Source organism: Molothrus aeneus, chromosome 3 (genome assembly GCF_037042795.1).
Source record: "Molothrus aeneus isolate 106 chromosome 3, BPBGC_Maene_1.0, whole genome shotgun sequence".
Lineage (NCBI taxonomy): Eukaryota > Metazoa > Chordata > Aves > Passeriformes > Icteridae > Molothrus > Molothrus aeneus.
In genome coordinates this window covers 83,790,202-83,815,635 of record NC_089648.1, presented here as the reverse complement: position 1 = coordinate 83,815,635, position 25,434 = coordinate 83,790,202, and the positions used below count along the sequence as shown (strand labels likewise).

The 25,434-nt window shown below is 37.8% G+C and overlaps 1 protein-coding gene across 4 annotated transcripts in view; it reads right to left on the bottom strand.

Moving 5' to 3' along the window:
* The window catches only part of DLGAP2 (DLG associated protein 2), a 453,649-nt gene that overhangs the window by 15,145 nt on the left and 413,070 nt on the right, over positions 1-25,434 (bottom strand). For all 4 annotated transcript variants that reach the window (XM_066547283.1, XM_066547286.1, XM_066547285.1 and 1 more), the window contains 3 exons: positions 18,535-18,884; positions 8,985-9,070; positions 7,348-7,763 (listed from right to left, as the gene is read on the bottom strand). In XM_066547283.1, coding sequence (XP_066403380.1) covers positions 7,348-7,763; positions 8,985-9,070; positions 18,535-18,884 — 852 coding nt within the window. The remainder of the gene's footprint in view (positions 1-7,347; positions 7,764-8,984; positions 9,071-18,534; positions 18,885-25,434) is intronic.

The following is a 25,434-nucleotide window of genomic DNA, read 5'->3' as shown; positions in this document are numbered from 1 at the left end:
TGAACCAGCATCAGCCCCCATGGATGTGTTGGCATTTCCTCACTGTCCATGTACATGTCCATACATTATGCACTGGGGAAAATGACCAAACTCATTGTACTTTGTTTCCAAACGACCAAACTCATTGCCTTGTTTCCAAGAGTCATCTGTCTAAATTAAATTTTTTGAATGCATTATAATTAGTGACCTGAGTTCAGCAGCTCAGCTATGTTAGGCACTTATTTTTAGATGAGCTGAATTTCCTCCTGGAGATGTCTCTGTCCTTCTGTTCACAGTACTACCTGAGGGGATTGGCTTATCTCTAAGAAACCAACTCATCCTGAATCCCACATCTGCTGGGATAAATGCCACACTTTGGTAGGTGGCATCATGCTTTTCTATACCTTCCTACATACCCTTTCCTACAGTTCCTTTCCTCCACATCCATCTCTATGATAAAAAAAAATAATCTTTAAAAAGCATTATAAACTGTGGTCTCAGTAAAAAAATTATTTTAGCAGGAGAATTTCCAGATCTTTAAATAATGTTAAAGACATGGACAAGGGTAAGTGTAGACAGGAAATACTCTGATATATTTTACTTCAATTTGGAGAAACCAAGTTTGATAATTCAAACAGAATGTTAAGTGTAAGTGTGGAACAAAGCTGATACAGCACAACTGATATGCAGCCCCTGATATAGGAAACATTAGAATGTGGCAGGGCTTATAATTTTGTTGTTATTTAGAATAAGTACAGGAGGGCATGTGAAAACAGTATTTTGGTAGTAGGTTTTACATTTTAATTCTACTTTCTTTAGACCAGTGAAACATCTGCTCACCTACAAGTAGTAGCAAGAGATAATTTAAAAATTTTGTTCTCTACTTAAAGTCTCAGTAACTTTCAAGGCATGTGCTAATATGTAGAGCTGTGGTTCTCAAAATCTATTCCATTTTCTGTTAGGCAAACAGTACAGCTGTGCCACAACACTAAATTAAACAGAAATATACATAATTCATCAGTCCTGTGCGACATCCATTGTAGAGGGGTTAAGTGGTTCAGGGCTGCATGAGTAATTCACTAAGGTTTGTTTTTGTTCTGTTGGCCAAATGAAATAAATCATTTTAATTGGTTTAGGGTTTTTGATCATCAAACCCCTCACTTTCCTCTACAGTGTTATTGGCATACAGGAAGGAATATTTGAGTGTTAAAACCTGAACAAACATACAGAAACTTAAATAAAAATAAATGTTTCATTTGATCTAACACAAATTGCTTTAATTCGGTTTTCAACATTTTTAAAAAAGGCAATGACTTTAGTGACAAACAGCCTTGTATCCTCCTTTTTTCTCTTGGTGATCTGTAGCTTAGGACATTAGACAAACTCCCAGTGTGGGATCAGAGGTCCTCCTTTTCCAGGATGAGGAATTATGCTGCAGCAGGTCCCTGACATCACCTATTCCATGCTATGTTCAATGATTCACTGGGCAAAACAAGAGTGAGGTTGATTCCACGGGCTGATGGTTATAATGGTTGTCTCTAGTGAATAAAGTTCAGTCTTAGTTTCCTCTGCTTAATTTTGCAGTTCGTAGCTCAAATACATAGTCTGAGTAAGGGACATTGCTTTTAGCTCTTCTGCAGAAAAATAGATCTTGACAGAATCTATATATGTCTGATATGTTCTAGTGAACCTCAGCTACCCAAACCCTCATTCTAAATAAACATTAATTTTATCTTCATTATCATGAAGCATCATGTCAACAAGCATTAGTGATTTAAGGCCCAGTCAGACTGGTCAAGATTTAGGCACTGGCAACGTAGCATTTTGGTGGGATACATATTTGTCAGGGATATAAGGCTGTGATGGTTGTATGTGCCATTGAGTCACAGTGCTGAATACACATGTATAATTACAGCCCTAGAATTTACTAAAGATCTAACTCTATTTCCATTTTAATAAGTAAATCAGATGTAATAAAACATAGAGGTTAGAATCTCTCACATTCATGCTACTCTGCCTTGCTGTAATTAAATTAAAGTATTAAAACACTTCAACTCATAATCTGTAGCACAATATTAATAGACATCCAAAGCCTTGTTATTAATTTCATGCATTGGGGAATTATTCTGATGAGTGCAGATTGATTATCTCCATGAAAAAATGATGAATGTTAGAGACTGAAGAGATTGAGACGTTTGGTGATGACTAGAAGATTTTTCTTGTAAATAAATGATGATAGAATCTACCAATACACATAAATAGACATAATATTCATATAATCCATAAACCTCCTTGCATCAGGATAATTTTGTATTTGCCCAAATGTCAGGAAAGAGTAACACAACCTTAATTTTCCTCCCTGAGGCATATGAAACACTCAATTTTTTTTGTATGGTCCTGTATGACTTTAGCTCTGAAGACATACAAAACCCTGACCATGACTTCAGTAAGAGTAGGCTCAGGATTTACACCCTGATTAGAGATTGTGTCAATTGCACAATTAACACAATGGTGTCTTTTCCCTGTATGTGTGGAATTGCTTGAGAAATTCTGCAAAACCTTGTAATCAAAAATGATTTCATATCACAAATGTAGAGAGGGGAAAGTTAGATCTGTATTGATGAAATTGATTATAATCTGATGCTGTAACTCTGATCTTGACAGGTTAAAAGCTTTGTTCAATTGTGCCACTGCTGCACCAGCAGTGAAAAACTGCTAACAATCAATGTGCTTCTGGCATTCATTACTGTCTATTTAAATTACATAATTTTAATTTAAATTTTCATTCCATCCATTCCATTTCATCTTTTCATTCCCCCCTATATTTGTAAATAAATTACTCCACAATCTGAAATAATATGCCTGGAAAAATATTGAAACTGGCATTTAGTTCACCCTCCTAACTCAAAGTAGGGCACGATATTTGTCTAATCTTGAAACTTAAATTAGTAATCTTTAGAAATATCATTTTACTATCAGCAGAGCATCTAGAGACAAAAATAAACATATAATGCTCAGATGGCATTTTAGGACAGCACAGCCCCCATCTGGCAGTGCTCTGGAGGGTAATGGGACCCTTGTTCACCAATGGGGATTTACTGCAAATTTGTTTTTTACCTCAACAAAGCTACGTTCAAAAAGGAGAAAATTTCAGCAGAACAATAAAAATGCTGTGAGGAATTATTGGATGCCACATGTAGGACTTTACAGACTGTTTCAGTACAGTTGACATTCTTTAGTCATTCACAACACTCCAATTGGAAATTTCAATGTCTCCTGAAGCATAGGTTTGTGAAAAGCATTAGAAAATGATGTCAGTAATTTCTCTTTGGTTAAAGGATAACCTATATTTGGTCAAACACCTAAGAAAGCTTTTATGGATAATTAATTCATGAATATACTAAAATCAATTGGCTGTGAGGTTTTTTTGTTGATTTTTATTCACCTAAAATTATGGGAGATTTTACTCTGTGTTTTCTATTACTATTCAGTCCTATTAGTACTGTGAAAATATCAGCTAGAGGATTAGCAAGGAATGGTCCAGTATCCATGGAATTAAGTGGAATGGGAGAGAGAGGTGATACTTTGAGCTCCCACTCTAATATCTTTATTTTCTTTCCCCACTAGAGATCAGTTTACTGCTATTCCAGCAGAGCTGCTAACCACAATGCAGGAGATACCAACAAAGCAACATTTCTGCTGGCATAGTTTACCCTATGGTTAATTTTTGCACCTATCTAAGGATTTTTATGTGAGAGTAAACTCTGTGGAGCTGTTCCCCATAATGAAGTTCTCCAGTGGCCAAGCAGGTGGCACTGAGAAACCCAGGGTTGCCTTCTTTCCCCTGCCAAGCCCTGCCCGCAAGCTGTGGGCAGGGACTGCAGTTCCCTCTCCCTGCTCTGCTCTCCCTGCTCCCATCACTGTGCTCATGGGATGCAGAGCCCTGACCTTCTTGGTCTTCAATAGCTTTGTGACGCTTGAAATTGTTTTCCTTGTCATCACCTACACATGAATACCCAAACACAATTTTCAGGGTGTAAAACTGAAACTCCAGTCAGCACCCACGAGAAACACATATCTTTGCCTGGAGGCACCCTGTGAGTGCAAGTGACCAGATGTTTAACCCTGGGAACAGTTACAGACACATATCTACAGTTTTTACATATAATGAACACACACACACACACACACACACACACACACACACACACACACACACACATAAATAATAAACAGAACACAACTGCTTCCACAAACTATATAAGAACTTTGCAGAGACTTCAAAATAAAAGGAGTTATTTTTGTTGCAATGATTATCTCTTTTTCTAAGATCTGATGAGGGAAGTTCTTAAAACAATATTATGGAAGAAAAGGTTCAGTGAAAGAAAAAAATCAATATAGCAATCAGACAGCTTTTGGTCATCTCAGGGCTGCTGTGTTAGCACCAAAACTGAAATTGTTTTCTAAAATGCAGTTCTATTTTAACTGTTCCCATGTTTAAAACAAAATATAAGTGGCATCATAAAGGCAGCCTCTCCTATGAGATGCAACGCTATATTTGGTCTTCACGTACAATTAATATATCCAGGCCAAAAAGAAATGATTCAGCATTAAGAATGACAGTTTGAATGTGCAAACATTGCTGTGAAGTGTTTTGGGAACAGTAGTCTTGCTGGAAGATGGAAAACCATATTTATTTGCTTTTGGCTCAGCCATTTCTGTTTATTTTCTTCAAGAACTGGCAAATATTTAAATATGTCAAGCTACATTTCATGCTGTGACATTATTAGATTTAAGTTCTTGAGGATACACACCTTACAACCTCTGCAGCTCAGACTGGGGATACAAAATGTTTTAAGGACCCAACAGGAAAAAAATATTCACACAGAGTTTTTAGGATGCTGTGAAGCTCATTCCCCTACTGAAATTAATTCTTTGAAAACTTCCTTTTACTTAATGTGCTATTACATGAAGGGATACAATTTAAAAACAATGTAATTTGGAAATTATTTCAGGAAGAGCTCTTGAAAGGAGTTACATACAATAAAAAGTCGGAACTTTAGACAGTCAGCTGAGCACAAATTCTGACCTTGCAAACACTTTGTAGATCTATTCTATAACTTCTTTAGCCTATTAGGGAGGTCAAAAAGTTCCCCCAAGAACAAGTAATTAACCCATTTTTGTTAGTTTAAAAAAGAGACTTCAAGGATTTCAGTTGAATTTTATCAACTCTCTTATCAGGGAATTGCTCTTTCTTTTCCTCTTCCAAATTCAAGTCCTTCTTCAAACAGGGAAACAAAATCCTGATACTATGTTTTGTTTTTTGACTGAAATATTCCAAGTTAGTGTCGCTAACTCCTAATATTAATAAAAGTACTGAAGTGCATATTGTCTTCATTTCCTATGTACTATTTATAGAAAACTACCTTGATTGCCATTTCACCATGCAGTCAGCTGTTCCAGAGTATATCTGGAGTGCAAAAGTATAGGCTCACATGATGGGAAGGAGAATTGTTCTGCATCTGAGAACAGGCAGTCAGCTAAAGTCAGCTCATCCAACTTTTCCTCATGTGGTACCCAGTTTCATATTCCAAAGAGTAACAGCTCTGGCTGCCTCTCCACATCTCTGAGTGGGGAAGGGGTACAGATGTGCGCATGTTTCCATTGCTTGTTTCATACAGCTGCAGATCTGGCTGGGGCTGTGCAAAAGGAAGAGCTCACAAAGAGAGGAGGCAGGAGAAGTCCAGCTCTTGCCTGCAGACTGTTCGCTAGGAAAGAGAGAGGCTAACGTCCTGTGTGTTTCTCCCCTTTGCTCCCCAAATAATCTTACTCTTTCAAAGGAGATCAAAGTCTTGCTCTTTGAACTTCTGCTTCAGACTGAGAGCACTCATGTTCCTACATCAGTAACAGGTGGTCTGAGAAGCAGGTGCTTTGGGATTCTTAATGATGACACTGAAACGTCAGTATTCAGCACTGCAAAGACTTGAAGAATTGAAAAATAGGACATGTAAAAAAAAGTACTGAGGAATAACCATTATGAAAGGCTTAGAAAATCTTCCACAGGCTAATCAAAGGAAAATATGTTGTTATTTAACAGTCCCTAGAAGGATATTAAAGTCTTCATAGTATCAATGGAAGGGGAAAATTCTGAGCTCTGCTCTGCTATGATGAAAATAAGTCCATAAAGCACCAGAGGCTCAAGGAAGGAAAACCAGCCTTACTCACAGCCCCACCCCAAATCCTCTGTTGTTACTTGGCAGACTTGTGCACAATACAGCAGAGAAATATGACTGTAAAATAAAAAAATGATGATGTAAAAATGTAGACATTTTTTGCTTTGAAAAGGTCAGTGCAAGAAATAGAAATTGACCTTTTAGTCACCATGCTGGCCTGGCCCAAGACCTGAGGGTACATCATAGCAAGAACTCGTTGAGAGGGAAACAAGATGATCAGGAAACAGTACTCAGAGGTGATGGTGAAATTTGTAAGAGTGCAGGGAAAGAAGCTAGTAAGAAAAATTAATATGAATTCATTTGTGGTCTGAGAAAATCTCAGCTGAGACAATAATTCAGATTGTCAGGGATTGAAATATTTATAAAACTGAGCCTGAAGAACAAGGATAATTGACCTCAAAGGGAATCACAGGGAGCTGGCTACTGAGTCCTAGGACCACTTTGATATATTACTATCATTAGCGCTGTCTTGGATCTTGTTCCAAAATAGTCTACATTATTTTTCACTTTATCCCATCACTCCTTTCAAGGTGTCCACAGGACATGAGAGAATAATAATGATTCTTGACAAAATTGTAATAAGAAAATGCAGCTGAATTTTCTAATAATGCATATGCCTGTCTAACTGCAGAAGTACTTTAACTGTTGTTCTTGCCTGCTATGCTTTCTGTTCTTCCAACAGGCTCAAGTGCCTGTAAAGGAATGGAAACATTTTTAAAATGGCTTCTCACTAAGAGGCAAAATCGCAGGTTTCAGGAAAAGGGCAAAACAAGGTTCATGTAAGACCACTCTGTGTGCTCTGGCAAAGGGTCAAGCACTGGAGCCATAGAAGTGAATGTGAAGAATGTGTCAAATTTGGAGCTGTGGATGGAGCTATTGCACCATATGAGCTCTATGTAATACCAGACTTTGATCCTGCACTGGACTCTAGAGTTGGTTCTTTAACTACTTCCACAAAACCTTACTCTGGGAAGCACCATCTTGTGCAGCCAGCCACAGGACAGTGTTCTTATGTACTAAGGTTCTTTGCTCCTACAGAATGAGTGAGGACAAACCACAACTCACAGCTTTATTCTAACAGATTTCATATTTTAGTAATCATCTGTATACTGAAAATATACTGAAATGTTCTTACTTTCTTCAGAAAGATCATTTTCTTCTGCTTCTCTTTCCATTTCTTTGCACCATCCTTCCATTCTCTTAGTCTCAGTGTGTAGTAACTTCATAAACCAAGATCCGTCCCGCCGACAAGGAGACATTCGACCGGTCTCGACTGTCTCGATGGCTGGCTCCAGCCAGGGTTCCGGTGGTGGAAGGTTTGAGGTGTCAACTGGGGTCCTGTAATCTTCTCTGTAGCTGAACAGTCCCTGTGTCCGTACAGTTCTCACTGCACTATATTGGGTGGGTGTGCTGGGCTCTGAGTGCTGCTGGAATGAAGAGCCAAATTGAAGTCCCTTATCCTCCATGGTGATGTGTCCTGGAAAACCCTCCAGTTCCAGGTCAGCCTGGACAGCTGCTGTTACACTGTTCGAGCGCTTGAATCGTCCGTGTCTTGGTGAAGAGGGAAAAAAGAAAAGATATTAAGACATATAAATAATGTATGTGATGGTACAGAGAGACAGAATAATGTTTCAGTGAGAAGGAATGGATTCTGTTCTTCTCCTTGGACTTGATGTTAAACATCTTTTCTTTGTGTATATCACACTAAAATTAGGTGGTGAGTAGCAACAGAGGGGAAAAACAAAATGCATAGTGGAATCATTGATCTAAGCAAGGGTACAAAAGAAAATTATTTAAATTGTCTCTGGAAGCAAATATTGATTTGTTCTCATACTACAAAATAACACGTGTCGTTACTAAATAAACTGGAAATAACTACCAGAACTAGAACTTCCTGATAGAAGTCTGTAAAGTATATATATAAAAAAAATTCCAATGTTCAGGATTTTAAGTAGAAAGATCTGAAAATCTGCTCAGTTAGGACTTTTGAGAATCCCGTAATAAAAGAAAGATAATATCAGTACATTTAAGAATGTGGGTTGGGGTTTTTTTGGTCTTATAGGGTGCCCATTAAAAGTTGATTATCCACTGTTATATAACACTGAATAATGATATTTTAGAAAAACTTTGTGTTAAAATATTAGAGAAGCAAAGATTATTTGTGAAATCTTTTCACATTGGAGTCCATTGTCTCAGATTATTTGTAGTTCATGATGGCAAAAGGCAATTAGCAGCCAGATACTCACAGACAGCTGCTGTGAAATGAGATAATGGTCCTGGTCTAGTACTTGACAAACAGTACCTACCAGGCTTAACCTCTGAGTCAGTACATGGGCTAGCAGATTAACAAAACTAGAGAAGGACTGAACAAATCAGAAAGCTGATTCTATTTCAGAATAAAGGTATCATCCTAAGAATTTTGTCTCCTTTTGTGGACTAGGAAAGGCTGTATCAGCATGAGGAGTCCTGTTGAAGGAAGACTGTTCCAATATGTAGCTCTTAGTATTTGTTCTGACAATAATGAAATTATACTAAGCCACTATTTAATACTTTAACTTCCTTCCCTTCAATTAAAAACTGGAAAGTTAGATAAATGTGAAGCAACTGCTAAGTAATCTCCACAAATGTTACCAAATGATAAACATGCATATAAGAAATTTGGCTTCAGGGATTATTTAGTGGCAGCACCTGTCAGGTGTTGTTTATTAAATCTGTTTATAAATGTATGTTGTGCTATGAAAGACTACAGATTTTTGAACATGCTTAAATTACCGTTTTTCATCTTCCACTTGAATTCCAACAGAATGGTATTCCCGTAGGCCTCTGCTTTCAGTATCTGAATCAGTTGCTGTTTCCACCTAATTCAACACAAAAGATACATCTGCAGAGTGAGCATTGACAACTCAGCACAATTTTGCACACACTCATTCAAAATTAATTATATATTTCATCTCTTACTGCTAAGAAACACCTAGCACAGTCAAATAAATGCCATAGGTATTCAGCCTGGTATTATGGTTTTGGTACTGTATCTTATTAAAGTTCTGCACAAATACTTCTGCTATGTAATTCCCTATTTCAAATCCAAGCAGAAGCAATTACTCAGTTTGGTGGGATCAGGGAGTAAGCTTGGTCTGGAAGGGCTGTTCTTAGAATGAGGAATCCACAGGGTAACCCCATTTTATATTATTATAAACCAGTCTCATTATGTCCTTGATTTACAAAATAAAATAAAGTCTGAAGTAGCCCCATAAGCTTGCAAGTGATAAAAAGAAATGGAGCAATGAAATTTTATTGACAACTATGTTGACAAATATAAAACCATTAAATGATGTGAGGGATACAGCAGAATGCCCTATCTCACCTTTTTTTTAATAACACAGTCCTGAAAATGCTGTATCAAGTAGGCAATTTATGCACTTTTTATAGCATTCCCATCTGAAATACACTTACCAAAATATATTCACAGTAGTTTCCTTCAAGACTGAGACTTGCGTTTGCAAGTTTCTGTGGGATTTTATATAGCACTCCCCACCACCACACCACCCCCAAGTCTTTGACACAGGCAGAGCAAGTGCTGCAGTATGCAAATTTTACTGAATCAAGGGAGAGGCAGGGAAAAAAACATAAAGAGTAAAACTGACTTTTCCTTTTGAATAATACTTTCACTGTTAAATAAAAAAAAATATTATCAACTGGTTTTCCATATGCACACTCCACGTGTGAATTCAAAGAATCTATCTGATGATAAAGATAAGAAAAGTTTTACTCTTGCAGCAGTCACAGGCATTTCTGGAAAGAGCCTGATGGTCTTTGCAGCTGTGTCTCAGCTGCACAGTCCCAACCCCACCTGGTTTCTGAAGGGATCCAGGGACAAGGTGGGAGGAGGGTGGGAAACAAGTGCATATGTGGACTATACTTCTTGAGGAAGAGAGTTGCTGGTAACTTCTCCTTCCATCTTTAAGCCATAGCTCAGCATGCAGTCACATGTAGGTGAATGGAAAGGAACTCCAGCCAGCAATGAGTGCATGTTCATATTTACATGTGTTTAAGTCTTGGAGATGTCAATGAAACAGGTGGTGCAGGAATCCTCTAGTAAATGTTAATGGCATGCTTGAACTGCACAGTATAGCACCAGGCACAGGTGTGCTAAAATGTCTGGCTATCAGTGTGACAACAGTTCAGGAAAGACACATTTCCCAGCAATTCCCTTTACTCTACATAAGGCCTAGGGGAGAGTCCATGCTGCCTGGAAGTGCAAGTGCATGGAAGCTTGCTGTGTTCATTTTGATGGGCAGCGCATTGAGAGAACTAATATATCAGACTTGGTAACAGAATGTGGTGTTGTCAGTACAAAAAGAAAGATTCCTCTTGACATTGGCAGTAAAAAACCCCTCAACCACAGAGGTAGCAGCTTGGAGGGAAAAAAAGCCGGAACAACCAACTGAAATAATAGGTAAATTGGTTTCCTAGTTAAGGGTGATCTTGGCCGCAATGGCTGAGAAGCATCAGCTGCTTGGAGTGTCATAGTCTCTGAAAGAACATTGCTCTATGCAAAGCAGCCATAAGGTCCAGCTGTTAGCACAAAGAGATGTCTATCAGGAAGTGCAGACTTATCTATAGCAAAGAAGAGTCCAAAAGAGCCTTAAATAACAAATTCTAGTCTAAGTGAGGGACTAGGCATTCAGCTAGTCCTTTCAGTGATTTGAGGAAAGCTGCATATAAAACACATTAATTTCCTGAATTAACTGGGCAAAGAATGAGATACTCATGTAGGCTGTTGGGGGGAGCAGAGAGGCAAGTCACACTTGCAGCTTTGACTCCTGCAATGAGACCTCAGTCATGCATGGACAGGTTTTGAAGAGTGAACTCATTCTCAGGGGTAGAGGAGATGATTGAGAGGGAACATTATAAATGCCTACAGATATCTGAAGGGAGGATATCAAAATAATATTTCCAAGCTTTTCTCAGTGGTGCCAAGCAATAAGACAAGAAGCAATGGGCAGAAACTGAATGCAAGGAAGAACTTTACAGTGTGAGTGACCAAGCACTGGAGGAGATTGCTCAGAGAGGCTGTGGCATCTTCTTCCCTGGTGATGTTCAAGAACCATCTGGATACACTCCTGCACAGTGTGCTCTGGGGTCACCCTGCTTTAGTAGGGAGGTTGGACCAGATGACCCATTGTAGTCTCTTCCAACCTGACCTGCTCTGTGACTGTGGAGTGAATAAGAGCAGATAACAAAAAAATACTTAGACTGTGTCTTCTGGTTGCACCTGTAGGAGTGCTAGAGATGATGTCCAATGGGGGGGAAACATTTTCTGGAAGATGTAGTTTGATGTTAAAATCCATAACAACAATTGGAGTGATGAGGAAGTCTAAACTGTTGCTAAGAGCTGTGGTACTGGGGTTCATCCCAAAGCAACCAGTCAGTCTGAGTTAAATCACATAATCTAGGAACAGATTGCCCGGAGTTGTGGATACCTTATCCCTGGAAGTATGTTTGAGGCCAACTTGGATGGGACCCTGAGGTCCCTGGTCTAGTGAAAGATGTTCTTGCCCATGGACAGGGGCTGTAACTAGATCTTTAAAGTCTCTTCCAATCCAAATTATTCCATAATTCAATTCTATTTTATTATTCTGTTGGACTGGGTCCAAAGGAAAAGACCATAGTAATTTCTTATTACTTCCACTTGTTAATCAAGTTCCTTGAACTTGTTCAACTGAACTGCAACTCTGGATGATGGTGTCAGTGATGTAGGCACAGGCTCCACAGGGTTACAAGCCTTAAGGTTTGACAAGGGAAAAGAGGTTTGTGGGTGGCCAGATTGAAGAGGTTGAGCAGGTGGGAGCAAAGGGTTTATCAGGGCCTTCTGCTCACTCACATGGCTCAGCACAGAAGGACAGGACATTGTGGCCAGTTCAGACCTGAGACAAAGCCAGAGAGATGAAGCCAAGCTGATGTCTCCTCACATGTCAGTCTTTGCCTTCAGCCCATTCCAAAGAACTGCACTTCCTTCAAAGAGTGATATCCTTAGGATAACCATTCCTGAACACAGAAATAGGGTAAGGAGGGTCAAGGGTATCATAGTTGTGGGGGCAACATACAGCTAGTAACACTCCGGGGGTGAGCAACAGCCAATGGACAGAGAATAGACTTTAGCTTTCCATGGAGATGCTCAGCAGCTCAGACATAGTGTTGTTGGAAACATGATGATCCAAAGACATAAACAAGGAAAGGCCCCTACAGAGAACATCAATTGGGCCATCAATTTTTTCTGGAACAAAGCAGGCAGACTTGTAACACACACCCTTCTTCATTATTGCATATCAAAAACATACCTGTTTTTGCCAGCTACATTGTCTGGTTTAGTAAGAAATAGCAGGTCTTCTTTTGAACTCTGCTTCTGATATGTGGAGGCAGATTTATCTTACCTTTATTTGGAATGGTTTGGTATCTTTCTATTGATGCAACACATGGAGAAAAAGGTTTTTATTGGTCTGTTTTCAAGTATTTATTTACTGGCATTTCACCTGGAGATATAATCCTGAGTAATTTACGCAATATGCAATTGATACCTAAAATTCACAGGCACAAATGAAGTAATACACTCTAAAATTTTATTCCAAAAAATTATCAGAAAAATGATGATCCAGGTGTCAAAATAAAAATTATATTACTTATCTCTAGATATAAAGTCTTGCCAATTTGTCCTTCCCTCCAGCTTGCCAAGATTGACACTAAATAAACGACCTGATGATTGCCTTGGTATTTTAATGCTTTCATTTTCTCACTATGCCTTGTAACAGCAGGAGAATGCCAATTTTTGTGTGTGTCTGTGTGCATGTGCAGGCAAAATCTAGCATTGCAAATATTGTAACAACCAGCAAAATGTAAAATGGAGGCAAATACCAAGACAAGCAAAAGTGGAAAATAAGACAGTAATTTGCAATCATAAAGAAAAAAAATGAACAAACAAATTGCATTGCTGTATGACAGATATTATAAAGACTCCTACTAGAAAACAGCAGGAAACTCTTTCATCTGATTGGCCAGGCTAAACTCAAATGAGCAGAGGATAAAAGTAATACATTTGGTTTGATTATGTGACTCTTGAAACTCAAATAACTTTCACTAAATCTGTTATTATAGTCCTTGATTCATTATTGTTTTAATATTTACATGGGTTATAAAACACTTAATATTTTCAAATTGGCCCACAGTCTCAGTAAAGCAAACAATGTGAAGAATTTTATCTTTATATGCTTTTGATGGAATCTCACACATAAGAGGAAAGAAAAAATAGACAGTCATATCAAAAGCAGAAGAAAGGACTAGATCTAATAGAGTAAATCAGCTTCCTCTCTCATCGCCAAAAAAAGAACAAAAAGTCTCTTAAAATCGGCATTTTATCTTAAACATGAGCACTGCAACTGCAATAACATTGCAGCATCCTAAAAAATCCAGTCTAAGCTTCTATGCATACTGTCTCAAAGGTAGACTTGAAGTTAATATATTCAATGCATAAGAAAACAGATTTTAACCTGTTGGCTTTTGCTTCACTCTCCTAAGCATTAGCAGTAAGAGTCCTTCAGGCCACATTATCTCTCCCCATGCGACTTCACTGCCCTCAATGGGTTTTCACTGCTGTAACCAATTTATTCAATAATTAGAGTTTAATAAACAATCTCTCTGATGATGTACAGGAAGGGAAATAATTCACCCTTCCTCTCTTGCATAGACTTCTCAGTGATAACAAGACTAAAATAGAGTAGACAACACTACTTTTGACACTAGATCAAGTGCACGTAATTGTGAATTTAGATAACCACTCTTAGGTATGGGCTGACCTTATTTGTATGCAGTGACTTCAAAGTAGGAAAAACACTTCAAATAGAATTACAGTACTAATAGCTATTGCTTTCCTTTACTGATGGAAGATTTTAACCAGCTAAAAACATACATTCTTTCAAAATAATTTTTAGAAACCCAGCAAAATAAACCTATACTTTAATGCTAGTGAGATTTTTTGTGTCTCACCATGGAGCTCCATTTTGCCACTCTGCTAATTCCCAGCTGAACATCTGGACTACTCAAATATGTGGCATGGCACAGTAGCTGCCAATTATCAAAAGAAGCAGCTTGAAAACTTCCTCTGATCTTTTAAGAAATCACTTTTTACTAAAAATACAAGCCAGAGTTTAGAAATGGGATTTATGTCAAGCATATATGAGATTGTAGCAAGAGAATCATGTACACAGCAGAGGTCACTGATAACTTTTTTTTGGTGCATTTAATGCTAAGTAGCAAATTGCTCTGAACCAACAAATATTCACTGACTTCTCCAGGCAAAGGACTTCATACACTCCTCTCACAAAAGCACAGTCTAACAGTCATTTTAGGAGGAGAATAAACAGTACTTCTGTAGCTTTGGATCATTTATTGTCCAAACACTTGTGTAATCAATGCAAATATTTCTTTTGACTGCTGTGTATACATTGAAGTAGAGCACTGATGAAGATGGTATAACCTAAACTGTGCAAAGAAAATGTAGGTGCCTATCTAAGTACATTTAACTATGGGTACAAAATGCTTTGTGTTAAAGGGAAGTTCTAGTTTGAGAGTGCAGAATATCATGAACAATGTTCTTACTTTGTGACATGAATTATATCTATATATATATGTATAAATATATATATATACACACATATATATAAATAAATTATGCAGAAGATCTCCTTTTGTCACAAAAAACTTATGCAAGGAAGCTATTGCATTAATCTCCCTGGATATAGCCTTTAATTTATAAGAAGGATTTGTTCAATGTAGATTCTGGAGATTATAAAAAAACACACTAAGTATTTTGAAGCGTGATCTTCTGATGATAAATGAAGATGACTGAGTCCATTCTCTATGCTACAATTAGGGCTTGTCTCCAAAAATATGACTGTGAATCAGCCTTCACACTTAGAATATTTGTTTCCATCTCATTTGTTTCCAGGGTTTCTCTTCAATTTGAGAAGCCTTGATGTCTTTTAAATAGAGAAGAAACAAAGGACTGCATGTTTTGAAGACTTGAAATAAATAGGAGGAATTCCTTGACATGTTTTCTCATATATTTCACATTCCCAATGCTTTTAATATGAAATGGCTTATAAGTAGAGCAGATTTGAAATGTTAATCATTAGCATATATACTAGGGTGTGCAAAAGAGCAAGGAAAATCCTGGAAAATATCTTAGCAACAACCTTGTTCTGATTTAGTGCTTATTTTACTCTTAACAATCTCTACTCTCCATTTTAATTCACATACTTTGATTAGTCTTTTGCTGTCATGATAGAAGACAGATAGGAGGTTTAGAGCTACTAGTATTACAAGAGTATTGTTCTTTTTATATCCATACATTCTTTCAATTGCTGAATAAATTTTTAATCTCAAAATCAGTATTTTGAAATTAATTTCAATTTATAAGTCAGCATTTTTCCCAGTGTCTATTGACATGCTTGACAATATTTGTCTTGATTTAAATATGACAGTGGAAAAAATAAAACACAAAAAAACCCCCCAAAAACACAAAGCCCCCAGCTATTTTCTGAAAAAGCTTCGTTTCTAAAGCTTTTATTTTTCTGTTTGAAATCCCATCAGGGATAGAGCTAACACACCATGAGATGGATTAGTGTATCTGTGCTGTTCCCTGTCTCTGCAGACAGGTGTTACAGATGTATAGTAACTCCAGTGCTTCTCTAGGAGCTCAAGCTCTCTGTGCCTGTGAATACCAACCCTATTGGCACATTCCTAGCATGCCAGGGCTTTTCAAAAGGACCCCTATTCACCACATGTACTCTGCACAAATCATATATCTCAAAGCTGCCCTAGGCTGGGTCCATTTTGTTTCCACTTGCAGTGACACCGCTGGTCACTCTGTACCTTTGTTCCTCTCTGCTCCTGTATGAAGCTCTCTTGGCAAACATTCTCCCATCAATGTGTTAAAGGAGTGGAACAGTAAAAAATGAACAAATTAACCATCCTGATAGCAAATTAACTAATGCAAATAAATGCAAATTCAATGCATTACCCTGGCATGGCATGCTAATGAGAAAACAAGTCATTTAGTCAATCAAGGAAATATGTAAATAAAAAACATCCTTTTCCAAGGTACTTTGACACAGAAGTCTAAAAGAAATTAAATACTGCAACTGTACTTTGAGTATACAAATTACTATTTGTGTAGTTTGCAATAAGAACATTCTACCTTGTGGGTTTTTTTCTGTTCAAACTTGGCAATAGCAATATAACAAAATGTATTTCCTATTTAAAAATACTGCAGAAATGTATTTTTCTCACTAATGTGATGTTTGAAGCTTAATGCTGAAAAAAACCCCAAACAACTAAAATGTGCTCAGTGTACTGCTGAAAATTCCACATTTTCTAATGTCAAATGGTACAACAAAGAAGTTTGTATTTCTTGAAAGATAATAAACAGCTCGCCCTTCTAAAACTTGCTGTTGCAAACAACATTTGCCTTTCTCCATGTGTGCATCTGAGGACCACTGTTACAGTCCAAGTGTCAGATGGCAAGCTGCCATGGAAGATCTGCTGCCCCCAGGGAAACAGGTGTTTTTGTGGATAATAAGCACATATGATTAAACACAACACACATAAAGAAGGGTCAGGGCCCAGTGAAAAGTACTGGTCATCACCTGTAGTTATAAACAGGATCAAGTGATGTAATCAAAGTTCCAGAATTAATTGCTGGAATATCAAGACTGACCAAATCAAGACACCAACATTGATAAATAACCACTGTGCACAGTTGCTGTAAAGGAGAGATAAGAACAACACTAGATACTATTCCTTTCTGAATAGTTAGTTTCAGGTTAGGAGCTAAAAGGTACCAAAGATTTCTTTGCTGCTCCTTTGAACTTTTCAGTGTTATCTCCCAAGCTCCTTCTCTGAACAATTTAGGATACACTAATTACTCTGTAAAACATTTTAAAAGTAGGCATCTGACTATTTTGCCATGGTTGTTAAATTGAATTCTACTTTTCTGCATCCAAAGGATCAGAATCAAATACTTTTTTGTCAAGGAAATGGACAAACAGCTTTCTGGCAAAGCTGATTCCTTCCCATTAGTCTAATGCATTATGGAACAGCAAAATTACAGCATGCTAAAATGTTAACCTGTAAAGTTCAATCAGCAGCTGTGATAGGCTTAACCCAAACACTTTTCTGTGATTATATTATATAATTAATGGAAATGCAACTACTACTTTTTAAAGAAAATCACATACTTTCTTTTATATTCTTGTATATTTCTAATATACAGCCACTCACTGGGCGTTTTTACATGGATGATTACCTTCTCAAGATCTATGTTGCTGTCTCCACAATACCTATGTCAAAATAAATGTCAGTTTCTCTGTAGCTAATCTAGCAAAAGTAAGTGCAAAAGTGAACCCAGTCATGTAAAAGGGGATATTCAGCAGAACAGAAGCCAAAATTTTCTTCCACTGCTGTCTCAAAGGACTTCGCATTCTTTGCAAGTTCAACTTTCCAATTTTTATTACTACTTGGTATTTCCTAGGGATTTGAACAAATGACCATTTCTAGCTATCTAGCACTTACCATTTAGAAGAAGGAATAGCAATCAAAATTTGCATTTGGAATTGTCTTATTTCATTTGCCTGAAACAACAGAACTTGACTAAGCTTTCCACAGTCTGACACACATTTTGTCAGGTGAAATAAATATTGTGGGTTTTGATGGACAAATGGAAGAATGCTCAAAGACTGTGTTTATTAATGTTCTTTTATTACTTGCCATCTCTAATTATGCTGTATCTACAGCAGAACATTTCTTTATCTTTTTTGGTACCTTCTTCCCAGCACAACTAAAAGAGCAAGGGTCTCTTTTTAGGTAGAATACTTGAAGATTGACTGGCTTTACTCATTTTCCAAGGTCAAAAGAGAAATATAATGGAAAAAGTACAGTAAAGCATTTTAAAGCTGGTGAAATTCTATTAAAAGGACTGTTAATTCACGGAGGGAAGGAGATGAACATGCTGTTCACCTGTAGCTCTGCAGTATAATTTTCATATCAAGTGTTAATGACAGGTAACCTCCCTGGAGATTTATTCATTCATTGTCTCCCATGTACAGTGCATTAGCTGAAGACTTTTCTGCACAGCCATGATGTGAATTGCAATTACTGCTAAGCAGCCAGGGGTTGTTTGGGAGATTATCAGAGCTAGTGAAGCTGAATGACTCACTCTATGCTATTTACAGGAAGAAGACAAGGAATACAGGTGTATATGATAGACTACCTGGATCCCTATAGAGGAGCGGCGACTCTTGAGGAACTCCTCTGCTTTTGTCACGAGGATGGCCTTGTCACTGGTGCGTATGGAGGTGCTCTGGCTCTCGGCCGCGTGGCGCTGGGCAGCCGCTGTCTCCAGGGCCAGGTTCATGGCCTTGTTGCTGTCCAGGCTGTCGGTGGAGTTGTACATGGCTCGCCCGTCCTGCGGCCAGGGGGATATCCTCTGGGCCCGGCCGTCGTGGTACGCGTCCTGCGTGGACTCTGTGCTGCTCTGCGCCGTCACGGAGATCAGCGGCTTGGAAGTGGTGCGAGGGGGTACTGGCGGTGGTGTTTTCTTGTAACTTGTATAAGTTACAGCTATGGGAAAAATTAAAAGAAAAAAAAAAGAAAAATAAGCAGAAAGAAAAAGAGAAAGAAAAAAGGAAAGAGAGAAATCAAGATTAATCTGATGGAAACTTGACAACAGAAATTACCCTAAGATTGTGCTATTTAAAAATTGTGATGGTGTAATGTAGTACTCTTCATCAACCTCACTGTTATTTGAAAGTGTCACTCAGAATCAGATGGCTATCCATAGAAAGATTTTATTTCAACAAGGAAGAAGGAAAGGGTGGAAATGAGAGTCCCAAATTACAGTGAAGATGAAAGAGAGTTTGCAAGGATATGTGTGTTAAAACTTGTGCTGGGTAAGAACACACTGAGGCTTCTGAGATTAAGGGATAAAGCTCATAAAAGGAATAAAGGAAGATTTTTTTTCTCTGTTCTTATTGTCTGAACTGTGAGCTTTGTGGTATACCACACTACTTTATGGTTTGCCACACTATAACCTCTTAAAATCCTGCCAGCTACACTGGTTGGAATTAGGCAAGGTTGGCTACTTATTTGTGCAAGAAGCATATATTTTAAAATTTTTTCAATACCATTAATAAAAGAAAATTCAAGGCATGTTAAAAATATTCTAATATATGCAAAGCTATTAAGACTTTGATGAGCAGAGCAGTTCTGCAGCTGGTTTAACATAGATTCCGTCTTCCAGCATAAGGCTCAACAAACATCCAATAAAACTCTACAGATGCAGAACTGTGCCAATACTGCATCCTTACAAAATTTTAAAAATTTCAAAGATATTAATATTTAATCATTAATATCACAGAGCTGAATTTTCTAATTGTCTAAGCCCACTAAACACTTTTTCACTTTTTTTTGGTACTAATAAGAGTATTTCTGCTGTTGAAGAGTATTTTCCCCAAAGCACATACAATCATAATTCATAAAATTAGCAGCTGATTAAAAAAAAGGAATTGTGGTATATCTTTCTTCCTGTATGGAGAAACCAAGTCCAATTCACTTCTTGTATAGTTACAGGAGTAAGCTTGCCTTTGTCTGGTGTTACTAATGGATTGACATTGCAGCAGTTACTCAGGTAACCTTGGAATTGGGGTTACTTGAGTCCAAAAAAGGTTCTGTAAGAGTTCCTCTCCTCGTTACACCAGTAGGGGCTGATGAGCAATGAAGTCAGCCTCTCCTTTTTTTATAAGGCCATGTTGCAGCTATCTGGAATGTAGAGATCAGCTTGGGAATTAACACCTTGGACTGCTGAACCTGTATCACCAGGCTAGTCTGTGTGAACAGTGGGTCTAGAGAAAGTGACTCTTAAATGTTGACTCTTGAAAATCATAAATTAAAGTGATATCATACATAAAAGAGAGAAAGCCTGAGCTAGGAAAGAAAACTTCCATTTAAAGAACATTTTGAATTACTATTGATGCCGCTCAATTCTGGTAGAGATTTAGAGCCTTGCTCTGAGCTAAATTACTCAAACAGAGTGAAACATGTAAAACACATGAAACATGCTCTTCAGTATCTGAGACTGTGCTTTTTTTGAAGTGCAATTTTGTTGTCCTATCACCAGTCATCTCCTGTCAATTTTGTCACCAGCAATTAAGAAGAAAAAAACCTCAGTATTTTTCAGATGCTTTAGGGAGTACAGAAAGTTCACAGAAGAAGGGGGAGGCTGTAAATCTTGGAAATTAAGACAGTGTCTAATGAACTCAAGTAGTGGGTCTGAGGAATGTTTCCACTAAGAGAGTTGCCATAATACTGCTCCCCCACTCTGCAAATTTAGATGCAACCGATCAACATGCTGGGAAACATAAATAGAGAAAATGGGGTGAAATAGGGTGAACATTATCCAGCACAGGAAGCCAATTTTACCTGTAACATAAGACAGGTTATCACTGTGATAACTACTTTACTGTTTTTACATCTGTCTTCATGTAAAAGAATAGCAGTGAATAATGAAACATATGGTTAACGTGATAATGAAACATCACAAGCAGGTATATCCCTACTACTTGAGCAGCAGATCACTTCTCTGTCTAATGAATATAAATGTTAAACTGCTGTTGCAGCCCTTCTTAGATGACTTAATCTTCATTTACATTTCTGAAAAAGAAAAATTCTTCCTGTGGCAAAACCAAAACAATTTCTTGCCTTTTTTTCTTCCCCCCTTTTTTTTCTCCCCCTAGGATTGAATATTTTATTCTAAAAAAGTCTGATTATTTCAGTGGAGTGACATGATTTAAAGCCACCAGGTATTAGAGTAACTGCAGTGTTCTGGCAAGCATTTGATCATGAACACTAAACAGAAATTAAAAATCCCACAGATGTTCTTGGAACAAGTAGAAGAAACTTCCAGTAGACTGGAAGTTTGTGGGAAACTGGCTACATTTTTACAGTGAAATATGGCAGGAAGAAATTCAATTAATTCCTATACAGTCACAGAGATCAAATATTGAACAGGGAATGAAAAAAAATCCATCTCTACACTGTTAATGAGTTGTATCTGGAATAACAGTTTCAGAGACAGAAATCTGGGACTAATTGGAGACTAACAAAATCAAGTAAGAGGATAGAGACCTGCATTTGAGAGTCAAATCTTGCTACCAAATTCTATTTGCTTTAATAATTCTAGTGGTTCTAGTGAATTAAATGGGATAACCTGGCATGTGTTGGTGACTTAAGAGACAGCTACATAACAGATTAGGGTCCTGTTAAAGGAGAAAGTAACACAGTAATCCACAGTTTACTGTTCATGTTTGGGTTTAGATCTCTAATAAATAAGTATTGCCTTAAGGTCTGAAGCATGAAACTTTATTCACTTGCAAATTGTTTCCATTAGCAATGGCATCTGGGAATAGTATCAACAATAACCCTTTTCTATCATGTCTGGTTCTTGGTCCTGGCAATTGTAAATGCAACACATCATATATGGGAAGAAACATTTCTTGCTCCTAACTGAAAATGAACTTTTTATTTATCATCTGCTTCTGCTGATGGACAGGGGCTCCTGCCACCTTTGCACCATTCTCTACCCTGTACATTTTATTTGCCTTAGTAGTTATTAGTCCAAAGCAAGCATATAAAACCTCCTCAGCACTGCTTTGTGTCTTCCCCATTTTTAGTCATCATTCTGCAAACTCAGAGCTCTGGAGGACTTTGCTGGCCCCACAGAGAGGGTTGGTGCTGGGCAGCAGTCCTGGGGTGCAGAGCACTGGCTGAGGACAGTGCCCCACGGCTCCACAGGGCACTGGTGCTGAAAATAGAACTGGAACAGGACTGGGATGGAGAAGTCTTGACTTCAGTGCAGACAAGCTGAGCATCAGAGGCAGCACCACAGCAGGAGATGAGACCCAGCATGAGGCAGGCCTGTGGAAGAGCCCCAGGAGGGCAGAGCTGGCACAGGATGGCTTCAGACAGATTCAAATTGTGCACTTGAGCAGACGCCAGCGACCTGCTCCATGTTTGGACACGTAAAACGTCAGTCCAGGATAATCTCCTGTTGTTTCTAGTGCTGACCAAAGATTTCTGAATTCTTTAGTTTTCTGATTTCTTTAATTTTTTAGTGGTTTTAGTCTGCATATCCTGAATATTCCTGATATTTCTCTTTCCAGTCCTGCTGCTGAGCAATGAGGTTCAATCAAAGTAAAAGCAACAGGCCTCTGCAATGCTGTTAATCAGTTTGCAAAATCTATAGCTGCTCTGAAATGCAAGGAAAAATAAAGCAGATGGCACAAGACATAAATATGTCTTTTTATGAATAAACTAGAAAAAGAAACTAAAATTTTCTTTCCAGTTGTATTCAAAGGCTATCTTGATATAAAAAGCAGAATTTATTTTTTGCCTAATTTAATAAAGTGGGAAAAATATTTTTTTAAATTCTGAACATACATTTTGTCTCCTTCTATTAGCTTATAATAATGAATCAAAAATTACAAAAATGGTGACAAGCTGTTCTAATTCTAAACCATATGGGTATTTCAGACACCTATTTGAATCAAAGTATTAACTGCTTGGGTACTTGCCTCACTTCAACATAAATATGTGCAATTGGCTCCACTAGATTTTCCTTTAAGGAAGGGCATTTAGAGAAATGGAGAATAAACAAAATGGTTCTGTGCTGTAACAATGCAGCATAACATGCATTAATTTCTCACCTAGTCAGGAAAAGTGTAAAATATCAAATTAGTTTTGTAAGAATTGGTATCCTAAGTGCCAGACCCTCACATGCACAAGACTGCCTACCAGTGCTGAGTTTGGCACAGAGGTGGCTATGAATGACCTGTTCTGTAAACCACATTAATTGTTTTATGTGCTCTGTGATGCCAGGCAGGCAGCATCAATCACAACCAGAATATCAGGCACTATGGCAATACTACTGAGTAGCCAGGAAGATGATTCCAGCACTGGAGAACTGGAAGTTTGGTGGTTTGGATACACACAGTAGAAATACAAGGAAGATTTCCTGATCATTTATGAGCAACAGTTTAAGTGATACAGCTGGAAGCAGAATATCCCTCTTAATCTACACTGTATTTGTCTAAACTTGCTAAAAGTTACTGTTCATACAGCCATAGAAATGAATTATTCCAGCCATATTCCAGTGTCAACAAAGTTTATACTAGAAATAAAATTACTAAAATAAGTCAATTTAGACATAACTTCAGGTTAGCCATAGACCTTCACAGACACAAGGCAGTAGGAGAAATGTGATCTATTTGATGAAATAGCAGTGGCTGTGGGTGACATTCAGAACACCTTTCAAAAGGCAGCCTTTTAATAAATCACCACTTTTGTTCCATTTGCAAGACAGAATCACCTGAGGGGTTTTTACAAATCAATGTAACCATTAAGCACTTAGTCAAAATAACATTATTTAGGCTGCGATCACAAAATTAGCTGGGTGATGGATTTACATGAAAGCACCATCAATTAAAGGAAATGGCTGTGGCAGGAGTAAACTGGATTTTCTGTTTTGTAGGGAGGTTTATCCAGAAGGAGGATAATTGCTCTGCAGGGAGCTGGGAGCTGCCCTGGAGGCAGAGGTCCCAGGGGCTGCTGCTGCAGGCACTCAGGGCTCCTCTGAGCAGCCACAGCACCAGGAGAAACACAATGCAGATGCCCAGGCTGGAGCTAGATCTTCTGCTTTGCACGGGGAAAGTCAACACCAACCCTGAAATCATTTCAGAAGAGGAAAAAGAGGCCTTCTGATAATGAAAGGCAACAATCAAATCTAACCCTGTATCAAAAGAGTACTCAGTTTTTGGAATAGTCTTTAGTGTACGTTGTTTTAGCCAAAGGTTTTGGAAGTTCCAGCTAACATGACTGTCCCTGAAATGCCCTGAAATCTCTTCACTATTCTCCATCATGGTCATTAGAAATTCTGAGTTACTCCTAAAATAAAAATGTATATATGGATGTCTAACAGTTACTTCTCAAAACACAGAATAATGATCATTAAAAGAACATTAAGAGATCAAAGGGGACTTTTGAGAAAAGAAAAACCACAGACACTAAAAGAGTTTATTTCTCACAAAAAGAATTAATTATTTGATGATTTTTCTAACGAGTCATGGATGTAAAAAATAAGAATACAAGTCCCCATTTAAAAGAGAGGGAGTTGGGACACATCTTTTTATATATGCCTCTTTTCATCTTCCATCTACATAAGTCTCTGATTCCAAACATCATTAAAAGCAGACTGTAGTACCAAACAGGCCAGTTTAATTCTACAAAATAATCTGCTTTTCTTGGTCAAATTCTGAAACATTAGTAAGGGGTGTCCTTCTTGAATCAGTTATACCTTTAAAGTTCAGTGGTAACAAAAAGATTTCAAAATGCTTTTTGTAACATGTATAGCCTCTGGTATTTAATAAAAAAAAAATGGAACTGTTAGAATGATGAGGAAAAGGTCGAATCAGACTGTTTGGATCCAAGTAAATCAGTAAATCAGTCTGTTTGGACCCAAGCTTGCCATTTTCAATGTGTGCCCTCAGTGACTACCTCAAAACCTACACTGCTGATTGGAGTCTCTTCTTTCTCCTTTCATTGCTGAAGCACTATGTACTCAGGCTGCACAGAAGAAAAGAGCAATTTGCTCCATTACCTGACCCTAGACAGGCACCTGAATGTAAATCAGGTTCCTCAGAGTGCTCCTCTAAACACCCACTTGTACTTAAATTGAAATACTGTCTGTATGTGAGTGTAGGGCAGGCAAGGGAACCATGTCCCATACAGTCCAGGCTTCTCCAGCCCTTTCCTTTGGTGCTCCCTGGAAAGGTCCACACCTTTGCTTGCTGTTCTGGTGGTGAAAGATCCTGTAATTTCTGAGGGCTTTCTATATTCAAGAGTTTCTCCATTTTAAAGGTTGTTGAGAGGGAGTTTTTTTAATTGTAAGAATATTCAAACCTTGCAAAAGCAGTCATTAAAACTTACCACTGTCATACTGTGATTCAAATTCAAGAGATAATTTTGGTTTTAATTAAATTAACTTCTTTAATTAAATTCTGAATAAATTTCTCTCTAACATAATCAGAGAGATGTTTTAGTTGTTAACCTATCTTTCTGC